At 36.1% G+C, this 19,371-nt stretch overlaps 1 protein-coding gene and 1 long non-coding RNA gene across 5 annotated transcripts; both read left to right on the top strand.

Moving 5' to 3' along the window:
* On the top strand, positions 1-6,992 carry LOC114915748 (uncharacterized). Of its 4 annotated transcripts, none has more exons than XR_014428025.1 (3): positions 61-319; positions 2,321-2,371; positions 5,377-6,992. It is a non-coding gene; the product is annotated as an uncharacterized LOC114915748 (long non-coding RNA). The 4 variants fall into 4 exon arrangements; XR_014428024.1 differs by having other exon boundaries at positions 62-319; positions 2,332-2,371; XR_003803831.2 differs by lacking the exon at positions 2,321-2,371 and having other exon boundaries at positions 1-319.
* A 249-nt stretch (positions 6,993-7,241) lies between these two features.
* On the top strand, positions 7,242-14,227 carry LOC109813068 (uncharacterized). Its single transcript, XM_020377186.2, has 2 exons — positions 7,242-7,335; positions 13,223-14,227. Exons 1-2 carry the CDS (start codon positions 7,242-7,244, stop codon positions 13,918-13,920), a joined length of 792 nt encoding a protein of 263 aa, XP_020232775.2. The 3' UTR covers positions 13,921-14,227.
* Positions 14,228-19,371: the final 5,144 nt, after the last annotated feature.

The following is a 19,371-nucleotide window of genomic DNA, read 5'->3' as shown; positions in this document are numbered from 1 at the left end:
TATTGTATAACATAAGGCTCCTTGACCTTTATCCACCCTTTCTTGTATTATAATTACATCTTATACCCTCCTTCAACTTCAATTCAAAAGCCTTCATTCTCCTTCTCAATGAATGTTGAGGCATTTGAGAGAGAGAGAGAGAGAGGGGAAAAGGGAGACAAAATAGGGGAAAGGCAAGGGTATGGGGGGATTGGGAAGGAATTAAGGCTTATAACATGACATGCTGTTTGTATGTTTCTTCCCTACACCTCCCATACCACTGTTTTTCCTCTTTTTCTCCTCTTTCCTTTTCTCTATGCTGCCTTTCCATCCTCATCTGGTAATCTTCTCTTCTTTTTCTTTTCTTTTTTCCCTCTCAATAAACAAACATATACTTCTGCTTTCTGCATGCTCTATATGAACTAAAACAAACACAAATTCTTATATCGGTTTCTTGGATTCATCTTCACCACAATCTATTACGTTTATCACACTTTTATTAGTATGTTTGGATCTTTTCTTCATGGTTCATATTAATTCTTCCATTTCCGTACATGTATCAACCACAATCGTTTTTAATAATCTACCTTAAAACTCTACTCTGAAGAGTCTAGATTTCTTTTTTAGGTTTTCTATTAAAATGTTTTTAATTGTTTAGTAATTTAAAGAGTAATACTGTTTAGTTACTTTAGTACCAAAAATATTTGACCGGACCCTTAACAGGCTTATACGAAGCAAACATTGTGATTTCTGTCAAATGTTAATTTTTTTTAAAAAATTTCAAATAACCGATCTACTAGTGTGTTTGGAATTTCAAATAACCGATAAAAAGCGACTACTAGTGTGTTTTGGAAATATGTTACGCAGAAACTATTGTTTATTGCTTCTGATCAAACGTGATTTTTCACGTTTCTAACACTAATGCAAACACGCTATACATCTATTCGCATAAGGTTCGTGTGACTTTTCTTCGTACTAAGCATCAGGACTCAATCTTCCAATACGATGTTTTCTAGCTTAAACTTTAAAGTTGAACTAATAGCAGACACAATTGTTATTTTCTTAGTTATTTTTTTAGTCCTTGTAATTTTATGAACTTTGTCTTTTAATTTTTATAATTAAAAATGTTTCATTTTAATTCTTATAATATTATTTAGTTCTCTTTTATTCACCATCCCATATTTCTATATAGATTAAAAAGTAGAATTTATGTAATTATATAAACTAAAAGAAACAAATGATATATATAAACGAGTAAAGTTCAAAATAAAAAGGATTAAAAGGGTATTAAACTTTTTTTTTTCTAAACTGAGAAGTACAAAATGCTTAGATCAAACCATTCGGTAGGGATTGAGTTAGCAAAATCTTGTAAAGACAATAAGTCGAATTCCATCTGTTATGAAGAGAATATTTAGCCAATCATGCTAAAACCCATAAAAATCTTCATATAGAATACGTTATAGTAATTTTCAAATCTTTGATTTCAGCTCTTCAAATCTTATGGGTCAAAGCAATGTAAGACTGGACAAATTTCAAGAATTTCTATTAGGAGCAGTAGAAACTAGCCTGAGTTATATAACAATTTATTTTGATTGTTACCCCAATAGAACCATTATTTTACTGACATATATAAATTGGGTTCATTATTTCTCAACATATAAGGTTCCATATATGAAGTAATGAATTTCTGCAATTTTAAAGTTTATTCGAGAACCCTAAAACAAAGGAGAAACAGCTTCGTTTCTCACCGTCACCGATATGACAATAGCCAATGTGATTGTACCTAAAACAATCCTCTACAAAGATATAGTCTTACCCCCAAAAAATGGCTTTGCCTTTCCGATGACTCGCGAAATTAAATAATTTGAAGTAGAAAAGTGGAAATAATCCTTCAAATTTTAAGGGAAAAAATTAGCTTAAAAAGAATTAATGGCATCTTCTTCAAAGTTAAAAACTTAACTAAAACCTTTTTAAATTAGTGACTTGCTATCTAGTAAGAAGAAAAACCGCACGAATCTAATAATACTAATAGATGTGGCTGTTTTTTATTTGCTATATTTGAAAATTATAAAAAGGAAAGATAAATTTTAACATTTGACAGATATCAAAAAATAGTTGCTTTGTATACGTGTTTTTGGTACTGAACAGTATTACTCTAAAAAAATAATTAAATGCCAAATTTATTACAATAATAGATTGTCACTTCCTTTCCGCGGCTCTGATATCATAAAGGCAGCCTTTATAAATAGCATAAGCATCCATGCATGTAATGTATGCTCTTTTTTCTCACTGTTCATATGTAATTTGTTGAAATTCCTATTAACTCTTGTTCTTACTGGAGATCTGCTGTAGAGATGATCCGTCAAGTAAGATCAGTGAGCCTCCTTCACTAGTACGTTGGTGTTCCAAGATGAGGGTGGTACCTGCAAAAGAGATTCCGATTTTGTATGAGTATGAGTCTCGTATAAATAATGCATGTACCTTGGTGTGAATTAGGATTGTGTTGGGCCTTGGGCCCGAGATCAGTTATGATCTGATTAGATAGCGGATCTCGCTTAGACCGAGATCGCCCAGCGCATGTCCGAGGTTGTCCTGCGCTGTGATACCGAGCTCGAGCTCGGTATGGCGGTACGGATAGTACACTAGCTCCCCCGAGTTCCGAAGACCGTAGGTCGAAGAGTTAAGACCGAGCTCGTCTAGTGGCCGTGACCCTTCGCACACGCCTGTAACAGCCCAAGAACCCGCATGTAGATATTGTCCGCTTTGGCCGCAGCCCTCACGGATTTGTTTCTGGCAATGGCACGCATGCCACCCCAAAACGCGTCTACACAAGGAAGGTGTCCACACCCATATATATGGCATGCTTCGTTCTCCTTCCTAACCGATGTGGGACTATATCCACCCCCCCTCAAGGGAGTCCAGCGCCCTCGCTGGCACACCGGCCCGGGAACCGGCTCTGATACCAATGTAACAGCCCAAGAACCCGCATGTACTATACATATAAATAACCCTCTTTTCTCCCGTACCTGGATAAATAGTAACTTGGGCAGAACCTCCTCCTCTTTTTCTTAAATCGGAACCGGAACTAGGGCAGAATCTCCTCTCTTTCTTTCTCCCTTTCTATCTCTCTAGAATTTCCTTCTCTCTAGAATTATGAATTTTCAAAACCCTAGGCCCCTATTTATAGAAATTTTGAAATTACTATGCACTATGCACTATTCATTAAAATAATATTATTTCATTATTATAATATTAAAGTTACTATGCACTATTCATTAAAATATTAGAATTAATTAAATTTTTAGAATTCTGAATTCCGCAGCCCTCGTAGCCGCCCCTCATGCGCAGCCATTCACTATGCATGCATAGTAGAATACTATTCATGTATACGTATGTATGAATAGTATTCTACTATGCATGCATAGTGAATGGCTGCGCATGAGGGGCGGCTACGAGGGATGCGGAATTCAGAATTCTAAAAATTTAATTAATTCTAATATTTTAATGAATAGTGTATAGTAACTTTAATATTATAATAATGAAATAATATTATTTTAATGAATAGTGCATAGTGCATAGTAATTTCAAAATTTCTATAAATAGGGGCCTAGGGTTTTGAAAATTCATAATTCTAGAGAGAAGGAAATTCTAGAGAGATAGAAAGGGAGAAAGAAAGAGAGGAGATTCTGCCTTTAATATTAGAATTAATTAAATAATATTATTTTAATGAATAGTGCATAGTAATTTCAAAATTTCTATAAATAGGGGCCTAGGGTTTTGAAAATTCATAATTCTAGAGAGAAGGAAATTCTAGAGAGATAGAAAGGGAGAAAGAAAGAGAGGAGATTCTGCCCTAGTTCCGGTTCCGATTTAAGAAAAAGAGGAGGAGGTTCTGCCCAAGTTACTATTTATCCAGGTACGGGAGAAAAGAGGGTTATTTATATGTATAGTACATGCGGGTTCTTGGGCTGTTACATTGGTATCAGAGCCGGTTCCCGGGCCGGTGTGCCAGCGAGGGCGCTGGACTCCCTTGAGGGGGGGTGGATATAGTCCCACATCGGTTAGGAAGGAGAACGAAGCATGCCATATATATGGGTGTGGACACCTTCCTTGTGTAGACGCGTTTTGGGGTGGCATGCGTGCCATTGCCAGAAACAAATCCGTGAGGGCTGCGGCCAAAGCGGACAATATCTACATGCGGGTTCTTGGGCTGTTACAACGCCTGCCTGTCGAGATGCCACGTGTCGCAACTATTGTCTCATTTTTGAAAACGTACAGGTGGAGCGTGAGTGAGGGTGACGGTTATGCGATTATGACTGGTGCTCGTCATAATGGGGGTCGTTAAGTGTGTCGCTAGCTATGCCCCCTGGCTCACACGTGTTGTGGCCGTTTGGATTTCGGAAAACCCCCTTTTTCTCTCTCTCGCGCTCTTTCTCATTCACTTTACTCTTTTTTGCCCTTTCAGCTTCCTGCGCACGCTGTCTTCCTCGCTTTCGTTAATCTTTCATCTTCGTCTTCTCTGTTTCCGTCGCCGTTTTTGGCAACTGGGTTGTGCTCTTTCTTTATTGTTCTTTCGTTTGTGACAGGAGTACCAGGTACTTCGATTACTCTGTTCTCTCTTTCTTCTCCAATCTTCTCCTTCTTCGAGTCTTTTGTTTTCTTGATGGCTGGAAAAAGGAGAAGATTGGAGAAGAAAGAGAGAACAGAGTAATCGAAGTACCTGGTACTCTTGTCACAAACGAAAGAACGGTAAAGAAAGAGCACAACCCAATTACCGAAAATGGCGACGGAAACAGAGAAGACGAAGATGAAAGATTAACGGAAGCGAGGAAGACAGCGTGCGCAAGAAGCTGAAAGGGCGAAAAAGAGTAAAGTGAATGAGAAAGGGCGCGAGAGAGAGAAAGAGGGTTTTCCGAAATCTAAATGGTCACAACACGTGTCAGCCAGGGAGCATAGCTGGCGACACACTTAACGACCTCCATTATGACGAGCACCAGTCATAATCGCATAACCGTCACCCTCACTCACGCGCCACATGTACGTTTTCAAAAACGAGACAATAGTTGCGACACGTGGCATCTCGACAGGCAGGCGTGCGCGAAGGGTCACGGCCACTAGACGAGCTCGGTCTTAACTCCTCGACCTACGGTCTTTGGAACTCGGGGGGCTAGTTTACTATCTGTACCGCCATGCCGAGCTCGGTATCACAGCGCAGGATGACCTCGGACATGCGCTGGGCGATTTCGGTCTAGGCGAGATCCGCTATCTAATCAAATCATAACTAATCTCGGGCCCAAGGCCCAACACAACCCTAATTCGCACCAAGGTACGTGCATTATTTATACAAGACTCATACTCATACAAACCCTAATTTTGGCATCGGAATCTCTTTTGCAGGTACCGTACCACCCCCATCTTGGAACACCAACATACCAGTGAAAAAGGCTCACCAATCTTACTTGGCGGATCATCTTTACAACAAATTTTCGGTAAGAACAACTCTGGAATTCAATTGTTTCAAACACCCTTATTAGCCACCTAAGGAACCACTGAATTCTCAACACCAAAAAGATGAACCACTAGCTTTGTAAAATTCAAGACACTTACAGAATTGACATATAAATCAACTTGCATAAAAATAAAAATAAAAACCATTAATTGTAATCTCTTACAAATAAATATCAAATTAAAAGGACCCGTTTTCAAATTACAAAATATTTTTCCAGCAAACAACAATTTTAATCTCTGAAATATGTAAGTGACATTGACACGGTCCTTCATTTTAATTTCTAAGAATTTAAGGGTCAAATGCTTTAATATTATCCTTACTAAAACTCAACAGTAATCATAAATGCTTTAGCGTTTAATATTGACTTGTCACCTTAGGTGACATTACAATTTGCATCCATATTCATTCCAGAATGACGAGTGTTTATTAGCTAATTCCCCATCCTCTTTCTAGTTTTCACTAACATTTGTTCTCCCCTCAAGCTCAACAAAAAAATCGAGGGCCACGAGTCCCGGTGTTTCCATCTCCCCATCTTGATTTGACTAATAAATATTAAAATGCACATTGCAACAACTAGTAACCAAGTCCAAGGCACACAACTTTCCACGACTACAGGGGGCTATGAGTGTTAGATTATATTTGCTTTGAGAAGCTAGAACTTTCTTAATAAAGGAAATGGAAGTCAAAATTGGTCATTGTCACATTTGAGTTTGTAACAGTCACATTCCAAATAAAACTTAGGTGAGTGAGAGTAATTTATTTAAAAAAATAAAAATTAATAATCATCATTATATATATATATATATAATAAAATAAAATATAAATGTAAAAAATAATCATTAATGAATTCAATTTATAAAATTAGAAATGAAAAATATAATATTTTTTAAATATACTTTAATAATTTAATTAAAATAAGGGAGTACATTCATCCACTCTCACTATAATATAATATAAGTTTATTACTAGTTTGTACGATATGGTTTACTCACATTCAAGTCTAACAAATTCCAAACATGTGTTGGTGAAAGTTCTAAAAAGAAAGGTTAGTAGTTTCTATTGATGACCCTTCCACCCTCACCAACCATAACATAGTGGTGTTCCAAGTATTGAAAACTTTGCAAATGATGCTTTGGTGGTCAACAATGTAACCTCTGTGTAGCTAGCGGAGCAAAAGGATTGGGATTCTGATTGGCCTCTTGCACTCCTTCCACATTGAAATTGGTTGCTGAATGTCTGAGGATCCCCCGTAAGGGGGCTTTGCTTTGTGGTGACTGCTAGAATTGGTTTTGTCAAATAAATTTTCTAAACATGTTATGGAGTTGTCATTGTTGGAAGAAGAAAAAGATGACAATGATGAAGGAAATATATGACAGTTAAGTTTTTGATGTGATTTTTTCCCATCTCATAAAATAACATTATTTTTAATGAATGTTGATGCCATTAGGGTAATGGACAACTATGTGCATGTTTAGTTTATAATATTTAATGTGATTTTAGGTAATCTTTTACATATCTATTTTCATGTTAGAAAGTTTAGAAATGATTTTAGGCCACTTTTGCTCGGATAAAAAAATTATTCTTACTACTTATAAATTGCTTTTATAATAAAAATATTCGAATAAAAACCGCATAACTTTAAAATCAAAATAAATCGAAACACATACTCCATCTATCAAGGAGTAAGGTTAAACTTTAGAAAAGTTAAAAGGACTTATGTCTAAAGTGATTAAACTTTAGAATTCGGAAGAATATGATAGAAGATGATAAAATTGTTGGTTTATCGTTTAGGCGAAATTTAAAAATCGGAGAAGCTAGCATTGTTGAGAAGGGTGAAGTTTTGCGGGGTATGTTTGTATGAACTGTGATGTTCTAGTAAGTAACAATCATGGAAAGACCTTAACAAACATTTGAAAAGAAGGGATTATGTGGACCATGGCATTTATTTTTTTTATTTTCAATCTAATGATTAAATATGGATCTTAAAATTGTTAGCTTAAAAAAAATTAAAGCTGATCGAGGGTGAAAAATAACTTCTTTTAAGTTATTTTTAATTAAATTGATTTATATTCTCTTTATATATTTATCTATATATATAAAAAAGAGATTTGTTTACTTTAGGAGTAAGTCTATATAGACTTACATAGAATTATTGACTGATGGGGTTATTTTTATGGTATTTGTCTGAGAGGATATTTTATAAAATATTTTTATAAGGTTATTACACAAACATACTCCACAATGATGAGATATAAGGTTATTACACAAACATACTCCACAATAATGAGATATTGTCCGCTTTGGGCCTTAGCCCTCACGGTTTTGCTTTTGGTCATCACCCAAAAGGCCTCTTAATCATTGAAGTATGTTTGTATTATATAAGTTGTTATTTGTTATGTTATTTTATCGATGTGGGACTTGTTTGTATCCCAACATTGACATATTTCGTTCAATAACTCATATTCATTTGTTGAATTTAAAATTTTTAATATATAAATCAAGTTTACAAATTTTTAAAAAACTTAAAAACCATTTGATATTTTATCTCATTAATTTAAATTAACGAATAATCATAAAATCATTTTATACATTAATTTGAATTAATGAAACAAAATATTAAATGATCTTCAAATTTTTAAAAATTTACAAACTTGATTTATGCATTAAGATCTTTAAATTCAACGGTTGAATGATTAAAAATTGATATAAAAAAATTATTAACCAGAATTAGTATAGGTAGACTTACTTTTAGTATAGAGGAGGGTTCAAACGACATCGGTGTAACTTTTACTAAGTGTTACACCGCTCAATAACTTTATATTAAATATGAATTTTGTAAATTCAACCGTTAGATAGAAAGTTCATATCTCTTAGATCATATATGTTAAATTTTGTTAAAATTGAACAACAACTTGAAGGTAATCAAAGTGTTCATATTTTAGTATATTTTGAAATGTATATATTACATCAATTTTGTTTTATGATAATGAAGTATCAAATCATCTTAGATTAATATAAAATTTGATATATATGATCTAAGAGATATGAACTTTCAATCTAACGGTTGGATTTACAAAATTCACATTTAATATAAAGTTATTGAGCGGTGTAACACTTAGTTAAAGTTACACCGGTGTCGTTTGAACCCTCCTCTATATATATATATATATATATATACGAAGGAGGTTATAATTACACCGGTGTAACTTTTATTAAGTATTACACCGTTCAATAACTTTATATTATTATGAATTTTGTAAATCCAACCGTTAAATTGAAAGTTCATATCACTTTATACGTGTATATCAAATTTTGTTAAAATTGAACAACAACTTGAGGGTAATCAAAGTGTTCATATTTTAGTATATTTTGAAATGAATATATTACGTCAATTTTGTTTTATAAAAATGAAGTATCAAATCATCTTAGATTAATATAAAATTTTGTATATATGATCTAAGAGATATGAACTTTCAATCTAACAATTGGATTTACAAAATTTATATTTAATATAAAGTTATTGAGCGGTATAATACTTAGTAAAAGTTACACCGGTGTAACTTTTACTAAGTATTAATTTGATGAATTTAAGAGTCGTTATCCACTTGCTTTTGATTCCAAAATATTACCATCACGTGCCCACTTAAGCACTGTATTTTTTAAGAAAGGAGTGGATTTACTCGATAACCATAACCATATAAACCATTGTGGTCGGGTTTTTTTTCTTAAAAAAAAAAAAAAAAGAATGATACGACGCTTCGAGATTTATGTTGTTTGATCAAAGTTAATCATAAAAAAACAAATTTTGATCAAACAATCAAACCTTAATTGGTGTCTAAGATGCTTCACTTCACCATTTTTTGATTTTGTATTTTTAGATAAATAAGGGAGCTTGCAAATGTCATTGCTTGCTGAATGTGAGGTCCAGAAACATAAATTCAAGTTTTTCCGATATTCTTGTAATATACAAATGATCAAAATTTATTTTTCTTTTTCATCATCAGTTACATATATATTTTCTGGATTCAACTAGCTAACTTGTTACATTAGAAAGTGATCAACATCAAATTACGTTCAAACTGATAGGCAACCCAAATTATTTTACGGAAAAAAATTGTCTTAAAAATTGAGCAAACAAGTGTATAGTTGACTTAGCTTAATTAGCTCGAACATGAAGTTATGTTGAAACCATTAGAAAACCCAGAAACCGATAGTGATAAGCGAATGGTGTTACTTAGGATTGTGTCTAGAAAGAAGAAGGTAGAGTGAAAAAAGCAGAGGTTTTAGTTGTGGAATAAGGTGAATGATTATTACCGTAACACGTAACAAGAGGTTGAATTTGAATCTAATTGAATGGAAGAAAAAAGGGTTATAAACGAGGAGAAGTGACAGTGAAAAAGGGAAATTGAGCATAAATTAGGAAAGTTTTTTTTTTTTTTTTTGGAATGAAATATACATCACTGATAATAATGACTAATTTTTTCTTAAAATTTATCGTGACTGTATATATAACACAAAATTCAAACCCTTGACCTGCTTAAATATGAATCAATTCGTACGGCTGAATCACCGCTAGAGTTAATTAAGAAAGGTAAAATTAAAAAGCGAAGAAAGAGGATTGCGCATGCATGCGGGATCCAATGCGTAAAAAACATTGAAACGGGACCCACCATTGTTCCTCAGATACACTCTCGAGGCCTCACGCGCCGCTCTTTGTACTCTCTTCTTCAGACACACAACACACATGCTTTTTTCCTTTCCTTTTTCTACCCTGCATCCACTATCCAATCATTCAATTTAACTCTCGAATTTCTTTTATTTTTTAAAAATATTTTTTATTAATGATTATTAATAGCTTAAAAGGATTTTTAAAGTGAATATAGTATAAAATATTATTTACTGACAATCAAGTAAAATCCTTTTCTTTTAATTCATTTCAAAACTATCTTTCAATTGATATTGAAAGATTATGATGTGTTTGTATTACATTTAATATAATTGAAAGGTAACATCATATTTATTTTAAATTTTTTATATTAAAAAATGGAAAATTGAACGAGTGTTAAGTTATTTTTTTTCAAATACATGTTTTAAAAACTCAAATATTAATTAATTGACATAAATTTTATTAGCATTAAACAAATAGGTTTCACATTAAGACTAATTGTTATTTACAACTTTTATCCGAGGACAAATTATGCTATGATAAAAGATTATTTATAAAATAATTTTATATTGTGATTTAATCAAAATTTATTATTTATAATTGTAACGATCTTATATTTAATAAAATTAATTATTAACAATAGAAACAATCAATTTTTTAAGATTGTTATATTCACATTTCTTGTAGATGTGTATCAATAGATATATACAAAGAAAAAACAACCAAGGAAATAAATAAACTATACAAATATAAATATATGTATACGTGTATATATATATATATATATATATATATATATATATAGTAATTTATTATTGTAAAATAAAATTTTAAATTGTTGATTAAATAGCTCTACTAAAAGTAGCACCAAGCTACATGTAAATAATATATGATATTTCATACATCTAACTCTTCAAGTTTATTCTTGTTTTATTTCCATGAAAACATAATCATCACAAATTCATAGTTCAACCATTAGAAAATAATATAAAGATAAGTTAGTGTATAAAAAGAGTAATTATGCAACAAGTATAAGAGTAAAACAATTATACTATCAACAACATTAACATGTAAATCATACAACAACTCACTTCAACATGATATTCAACATCTTACAAAATAAACAACTTAATCAAATATGAAAATTTCTATCTCACCACATTAATGTCATTCGACCGCATAATCAGCAAACATATAAACAACAACACAACATATCATATGTATATACTTCAACTACATATATAGTCATTTATTCACCTACAAAGATCTTTTATACCAAGGTAAGTAATTTAAGTGACTTACCCTATCAAACTAATCAATTTTTTTACACTTGCTAGATCAACAACTAAATTGAGATATCAATTCTTACAATACAATTTATTGGATATTATCATTTAAACTAGAAAAGTCTAGTATTATGAACTTTTTAATTTAACGATTTGAGTATTAAAATTTGATGTATAACATAAGTTATTGAATGAGTAAATTTAAGTAAGTCTATCTAGATTTACTTTGTTCAATAATACATATTATATATCAAATAACAACGATTTAACTGTTGAAACGAATTATCAAATAATTTTCAAATTTTTTAAAAATTTATAAATTTGATATGTGTATTAAGAAATTTAAATACAATGTTAAATCGTTTAAATTTGATATAGAGCATGAATTATTGAACAGAGTAAGCCTATGTAAACTTATTCCGGAAATAAACAGATCTCTCCTATATATGTGCATGTGTGTGAGGGGGTTATAATAACATCGACGTAACTTTTACTAAGTATTACATTAATTAATAACTATATATTAAATATGAATTTTGTAAATCTAACTGTTAGATTGAAAGTTCATATCACTTTATATGTTTATATCAAATTTTGTTAAAATTAAACAACAACTTGATAATAATCAAAGTATTCATATTTTAGTATATTTTAAAATATATATTACATCAATTTTGTTTTATAAAAATGAAATATTAAATCATTTTAAATTAATATAAAATTTTTGTATATATGATCTAAGAGTAATAATATTTCAATCTAACGGTTAAATTATAAGATTCACATTTAATATAAAATTATTGAACGATGTAATATTTAATAAAAAAATACATCAAGATTATTATAACCATCATTTCTCTCTATATATATATATAATTTCGGAGAAATTTAGATATATAACCCTCCTCTATAGGTGATTAAAAGTCAAGGCCAGGCAAAGAATTGAAACGTAACAGTGAGACAGCAAATCTAGAGAGTGTTGTTGTGTATGAGGTGGTCTAGTATCAAAGCCATTGGTGCACATCTTTAAAGCACGCACATTTTGTCCAAAACTAAATCTGATTTCAACCTAAGGATTCCTTCTCCTAGTTTGTTGCACTTACATTCAACATGTTTTTGTTTTTCTTCTTTCTTTTCCACCGAATTTCAAATTATCATAGTAGATAGTATTTAATATAATTTTTTAATCATACACTAATTTTTATAATAATTTTACACATATCATTGGTCAAAGATTTTTTATTCCTTTTGTTTATTCGTGTATAATAATGATCACCGACTTTGAAGATAGACATTTTTTTTTCTCTTGTTTGAATATATTTGTTTCTCTACGTCTATATAAAATATAAAACTATTTAATTGTACTTTTTTTTAGTTATCTTCATTTTTTTTATATTTTATTTCGTACACATGCAAACGCATATATATATATATATATATATATATTAATGACTAAACCCTAAACCTCCCTGCCACCCACTGCCACAACCACCACCCTCCGACAGCCAGAACCTGACCTCCCCACCACCTACACCCACACCCACACCCACCTACCACCCTCCGCGGCCCGAATCCGACCCCCCGCCACCCACAACCACAACCACCACCCTCTGATAGCCCGAATCTGACCTCCTCACCACCCACACCCACCCACACCCACACCACCCACCACCCTCTACAGCCCAAGAGCGAGAGAGAAAGACAGACGTTGAGAGAAAGAGAGGGAACAAGAGAAAGAAATAACGAGAGAAAGAGAAAGAGAGAAGGCTAGGAGACGTTGAGAGAGCCGCCGCTGCATCCTCTACTCTGCCGCGCTCTTCCTCTTCCTCCTCCTCGCCGCCGCCGCCTTCCTCCTCTACCCCTCCGAACCGGAGATCCGCCTCGTCCGGATCCGACTCAACCGCATCGGGGTCCGAACCAACCCGAGGCCCATTCTCGACCTCTCCTTCTCAGTCACCGTCAAGATCCGCAACCGAGACTTCTTCTCCCTCTCCTACGACTCCCTCGCCGTCTCCGTCGGCTACCGCGGCCGCCAGCTCGCCTTGGTCTCCTCCGGTGCCGCCTCCGGCGGCCTCATCAGGGCGCGCTCCTCCTCCTACGTTGACGCCACGCTCGACGTCGACGGATTTGAGGTCATCTATGATGCGTTCTACCTGCTCCAAGACATCGCCAGGGGCGTGATTCCGTTCGATACCGATACGCGAGTCGAAGGGAAGTTAGGGCTTCTCTTCTTCCACGTTCCTTTGAAGGCAACGGTGTCGTGTGAAGTGTATGTGAACATAAGAGAGCAGACAATTGTACGTCAAGACCGCTATCCTAAGTCGCTGGGTGATCCGCTGGATCAGAGCGCCGCCCACCTCGGCTTTGGCGGCAGCAGCGCCGCCCACCTCCTCGTCAATCTCCACCCCGTCGTAGTCCTCCGTGCCTGGGAGCTCGACCCCGCCGTCCTCCAGGTCGCCCTCGAGTATTTCAACTACTAGGAAGCCTCCTTGTGGTGAAGGTATTTTCACTATTTCCTCACTTTATCCTTTAGTGCATTAATGTTAGCCAAGTAAATCCTCTTGAGCCTGGGTTGACGCAAAGAGCAAAGAGCAACAAGTACAGTTGCAACATCATGAGAGGTGGTACCACGGAAGGGAAGGGATGTGAGGGAATCTGGGAGGGGCATAAGCAATATCACAGAGGACCAAATGGAGCAGAAGTAACAACTTTCTTCTTTTCAAGGTTTCCTGAAAGTTTCATGGAACAAGACTTATGGAGGATATTCCAGAAATGGGGGCGAGTATGGGAAGTGTTCATTGTAAGGAAAAGGAATAGAAGCGGTCAAAGGTACGGGTTCGTAAGATACGTTGGAGTATTGAACGCGAAAGATCTGGAGAAAAAATTAGACCAAATCTGGATTGGGAATACAAAGATGCATGTGAATATACCTAAGTACAAGAGAGGGGAAGGAAAGAAGTTGGAAACAATGCTAAAGGGAGGGATAAAAGGTGCACAGGAGGAGAAACAAATTGCAAACCAGTACAGTGAACAAAGATGTCTTACATACGCACAAGTCACAAGGGGACAACAAGTCAAAAGGGAGGTAGTATGGAGGAGGAAAGATAAAGGGGAGCACCAGGATGAAGAGGAAAGATGGGAAGGTCAAACAATACAAGCTGTTGAGGCTAACTTGAACAAACTCCAGAATACATGGGTGGGGTACTTGAAGGATCTTACTTTAATTGACAATATTGGCGAGGCAGGTTTTCTGTATGATAATACTGATCTAAAGCTGAAGTATTGGGTGGATGATATGGTTCTAATTTCGGGGTTAGAAGAAGAAACCATGAAGGAGAGAATCAGTGACAAAAGTGATGTACTAAATGTTATCTTCAACAAGGTTGTGAAGTGGTCACAGTCAGTTTCGACTGGGAATAGGATGGTGTGGGTCCGGTGTTATGGTGTCCCACTTCAACTATGGAATGAGGAATGTCTTGGCCAGGTAGTAGGTGAACTAGGAACAGTGGTGGGTATACATAGAGATACACTTGAACTGAATGAGGTAAACTCTGCAAGGGTCCTAATCAGGACAGGATCGGCCCGGTTCATTAATTCCCATAAATTGGTAAAGATTAATGGGGAGAGAAGGCAAATAAGACTGGTAGAGGAGGTGGTTAGCAAACGGACGGGGTGCAACTGCTGGTTCTTACGGAATAACTTCACCGATTCAGAGGTGCCATCCATGTTGAGTGAAGTAGGGCTATGGTTGCAATCATCTGGATCAGAGTGTTCAACGGATGGCTACGAGAAAGTGTCCCATGTGGCTGAGTCAGTACAAGCAATGGTGGAAGAGGAGGTTCAAACGGAAGAGAAGGGTGAAGGACAAATCGGAGAAGGGAGGGAAAATTTGAATGATAACACGGTGGATAATAGCATTAACCAAACAACTAATGGAGAACTGGCAGATATTTCTACGCAAAGGGGCGGCCAGTACACGAGTGTGTCAGACAAAGGACTAGCAATTCAGAATAGGGAGATGGCGGATCAAAATGGGGATTTGCTGGTAATTCAGACTGAGAATGTGGGAAAAGAAAAACAACAAATAAATGGCCCTGACAAAGTCAAAGATTTGGAAAATGTTGAACAGGACGAGCAGGAAACAGTCCAAAAAACTGGATCATTTGTGGTTAAAAGTTGGCCTAACAAGGTGAATGTAGAAAACCAAACAAGGGAAGACCAACAAATCACTAAAAACGGGTCAAAAGTTGGGAAGAGGGGGAGGTTAGAGCAAAAGGCTGCGAAGGAGATAAACGTAGATACACTGTACGAGGTGCCAGTAATTACGTACACAATGCCTGGAAATTTCCCGAAGGCCGTCCAGGAGGGGAGCATCAAAGGATGTGGAGTAACCCAACAACCAAGCAACGAAGTCGATTACACAGGTGGAAACAAACAAGCTGCAAAAACCCACCAACTACCTAAGGCCACATACTGCAAGAGGCAAAACAAAATCAACAAAGTGGTGGGGGAAGGGAGTATAAGCACATATTCTCTAGTAGATGTTAATGTACAGAACTACAATGATACGAACTGGCTAAGGAGAGTTGATTTGGAGACACAAACTTTGTGGGACATTGGGGTGAAATTAGGTGTGACCCACAAGGGAAATGAGGAAGAAATCTTGCAGAGGATGAAGAACATGGAAGAGAGGGATCAACAGGGTAATCTGCGACAACAGACAAGCGAAGGGGCTCATACGAAGTATCAATGAAAGTCATCTCATACAACGTTAGGGGCCTAGGGAGGCGAGTAAAGTGGAGGTACATAAGGAAGGTGATCACTGATGAGCAGGCACAATTTATTTGTCTACAAGAGACAAAAATGGAGATAATAAGCAAATTAATGATACAAACTATATGGGGCGACTCGGAGGTTGAGTATGTCGAAGTTCCAGCAGTGCAAGCTGCGGGTGGTATGGTGTGTGCATGGAGTAAGGAATGCTTCAGATTAGAAAGAGTGTTTAGAGGGGTGCGATATCTTGGGGTACAGGGTGTATGGAAGGAGGGGGATATAAGCATTGTGATTGTTAATGTATACTCACCCTGTGACTTAACAGAGAAAAGAAATATGTGGAATGAAATCAAGGGAATCAGATCAGTGAGCAATATTAGCAGGTGGCTCGTGGCTGGGGACTTTAATGAAGTAAGAAGAGATATAGAGAGGCAAGGAATAAGGGGTGTAAGCAGAAGGAGTCAAAGTATTGAGTTCAATGAGTTTATAGCAGATATGGATCTGGAAGAAGTCAGGACAGTAGGACGGTCCTTTACCTGGTACAAGTCAAACGGCACAGCGAGAAGTAAGCTTGATCGGTTCTTAGTTTCACCGGAATGGGTGACACAATGGCCGGGGTCTACACAATACATCCTAGGAAGGAATGTGTCGGACCACTGCCCTATTATTCTTAAAGATGTAGCTCAAGATTGGGGACCTAGACCTTTTCGCATAGTTGATTGTTGGCTTCAAGATGAAGGCTTCCAAGAGTTGGTTAAAAAAGTATGGGAAACAAATATGGTGGGAGGTTGGGCTGCTTTCAGACTAAAAGAAAAATTGAAATTCTTGAAAAGGGAGATTAAGAGCTGGAAGGAGACAAATCTTGGCAACCTACAACTAAGAATACAACAGGTGGAGGAAAGGATAAATAGTTTGGACAAGAAAGAAGAGGCAGGACCATTGCAGGAAACAGATGTTAATGAGAAGCAGGAACTACAACAAAGATTCTGGCAATTGGCTAATATGAATGAATCATTGCTAAAGCAAAATGCAAGGTCAAAATGGCTTATTGATGGGGACCAAAATACTAGATACTACCATATGATGGTCAACTGGAGAAGGAGAAAGAACGGAATAGTGGGATTGCAGATTGGTAACAGATGGGTGGAGGACCCAGGACAAATAAAGGAGGAGGTGAGAAACTATTTTAGCAATAGGTTTGCTGAGGAGACTTGGACAAGACCAAAATTGGATGGGGTTAGTTTCAACAAGATCTCAACATTGCACGTTGACTTCTTGATAGCTAAGTTTCAAGAGGAGGAAATTAGAGCAGCTGTATGGGACTGTGAAGGAACCAAAAGCCCAGGTCCAGATGGCTTTAATTTTAATTTTATAAAGTCATTTTGGCCATTGCTGAAAGGAGACATCTGTCAGATGTTAGAAGAATTCCATGCCAATGGTAGAATACCAAAAGGGTGCAATTCTTCCTTCATCACTCTGGTACCAAAGGTGGACCACCCAGCTAGTCTTGGTGACTATAGGCCGATATCGCTTGTTGGTTCTATGTATAAAATATTGGCTAAGGTGTTGTCTAAAAGGCTCAAAGTTGTCCTACCAGAGGTGATAGATCAAGCTCAAAGTGCTTTCATGTCAGGAAGGAATATGCTACAAAGCATCGTGGTTGCTAATGAGGTAATTGATGAGGCACGCAGAAGGAAAAATAATTGTCTCGTGTTCAAAGTGGACTATGAGAAAGCTTATGACTCTGTTAGTTGGGAATTCCTAATGTATATGATGGATAGAATGGGATTTGGTGATAAGTGGAAGGGTTGGATACTAGAGTGTCTAAGATCGGGGAACATATCAGCTTTGGTAAATGGCAGCCCAACCTCGGAGTTCCAACCACAAAGAGGTCTCCGACAAGGAGACCCACTTGCTCCATTTCTGTTTGTAATTGTAGCGGAGGGGTTGGCTGGTTTAATGAGAGAAGCAACTCAAAAAGGAATGTTCAAAGGTTACAAAGTAGGTAAAGAAAGGGTGGATGTTAGCCTCCTACAATTTGCAGACGACACAATCTTTTTTGGGGAAGCTACACTTAATAACGTGATTACTGTGAAAAGCATTCTTAGATGCTATGAACTTGTATCAGGACTCAAGGTAAATTTTTTTAAAAGTAGATGTGGAGCGATTGAAACTTCATCCACAAACATGGTCAGATTCGCTACTATCCTCAATTGCAAGATTTTGGATATCCCATTTACATATCTAGGACTTCCTATTGGGGATAATCCTAGGAGGAAGGTTATGTGGAAGCATGTAATACACAAATTGCAGAAAAGACTGGCTAGGTGGAAAAATAAACTGTTATCTATGGCTGGTAGGGTCTGTCTCATTAACTCAGTCTTATCCTCACTGCCTCTATTCTACTTTTCCTTCTACAAGATGCCAAGAACAGTACAAAAAGAAGTGGAAAGTATTCAGCGTAAATTCTTGTGGGGGGAGGAGCAAGATCAAAGGAAAGTTGCATGGGTGAGTTGGGATAAAATTTGCCGCAAAAAGAGTCAGGGTGGGTTGGGAATAAAAGATTTATCCTTGTTCAATGATTCGTTGTTAGCAAAATGGAGGTGGAACATGTATCATGATACGAGCAATCTGTGGGTGAGGGTCTTAGAATCTAAATATGGAGGATGGGTAAAGTTGATAGAAGGGGATAACAAAAAAGATTATTCAATGTGGTGGAGAGACCTGAGGAGAGTGTGTGGTGGAGACTGTAGTGAACAATGGTTTGATAAATGTATGAATTGGAAAGTGAAAAATGGGAAAAGGACAAGATTTTGGGAAGACAAGTGGATAGGTCAACAAACATTGGCTGAAGACTATCCTAGATTATATATCAATTCAGGACAACAACAAACAACTATCCACAATATGGGACACTGGCTACAGGGAGGTTGGGAGTGGAGCTTTAGGTGGAGAAGAAGATGGTTGGGAAGGGACGAAATTCAGTGGGAAGAAATGATGGGCCGATTACAAGAAGTTGTGTTGGACAAAAATAGTGAAGACCATTGGATCTGGATGGTAGGAAATAACATGGAATATACTGTTAAGGCTACTTATGATCAACTCAGTTCATGGAAGAATGGTGGAGAAGAAGGTGGAGTATATAAAGAACTATGGTC

Source organism: Cajanus cajan, chromosome 7 (genome assembly GCF_000230855.2).
Source record: "Cajanus cajan strain Asha chromosome 7, NIPB_CcT2T_4, whole genome shotgun sequence".
Lineage (NCBI taxonomy): Eukaryota > Viridiplantae > Streptophyta > Magnoliopsida > Fabales > Fabaceae > Cajanus > Cajanus cajan.
The sequence above is the reverse complement of the archived record's forward strand: the minus strand, read 5'-3'. Positions and strand labels throughout refer to the sequence as shown.

Bases quoted from the DNA above. Each gene is read 5' to 3' on its own strand.
- LOC109813068 (XM_020377186.2), top strand. From the start codon at position 7,242: ATGATAGAAGATGATAAAATTGTTGGTTTATCGTTTAGGCGAAATTTA. The intron at 7,336-13,222 runs GTATGTTTGTAT...GGAGACGTTGAG, and splicing joins GAAGGGTGAAGTTTTGCGGG to AGAGCCGCCGCTGCATCCTC.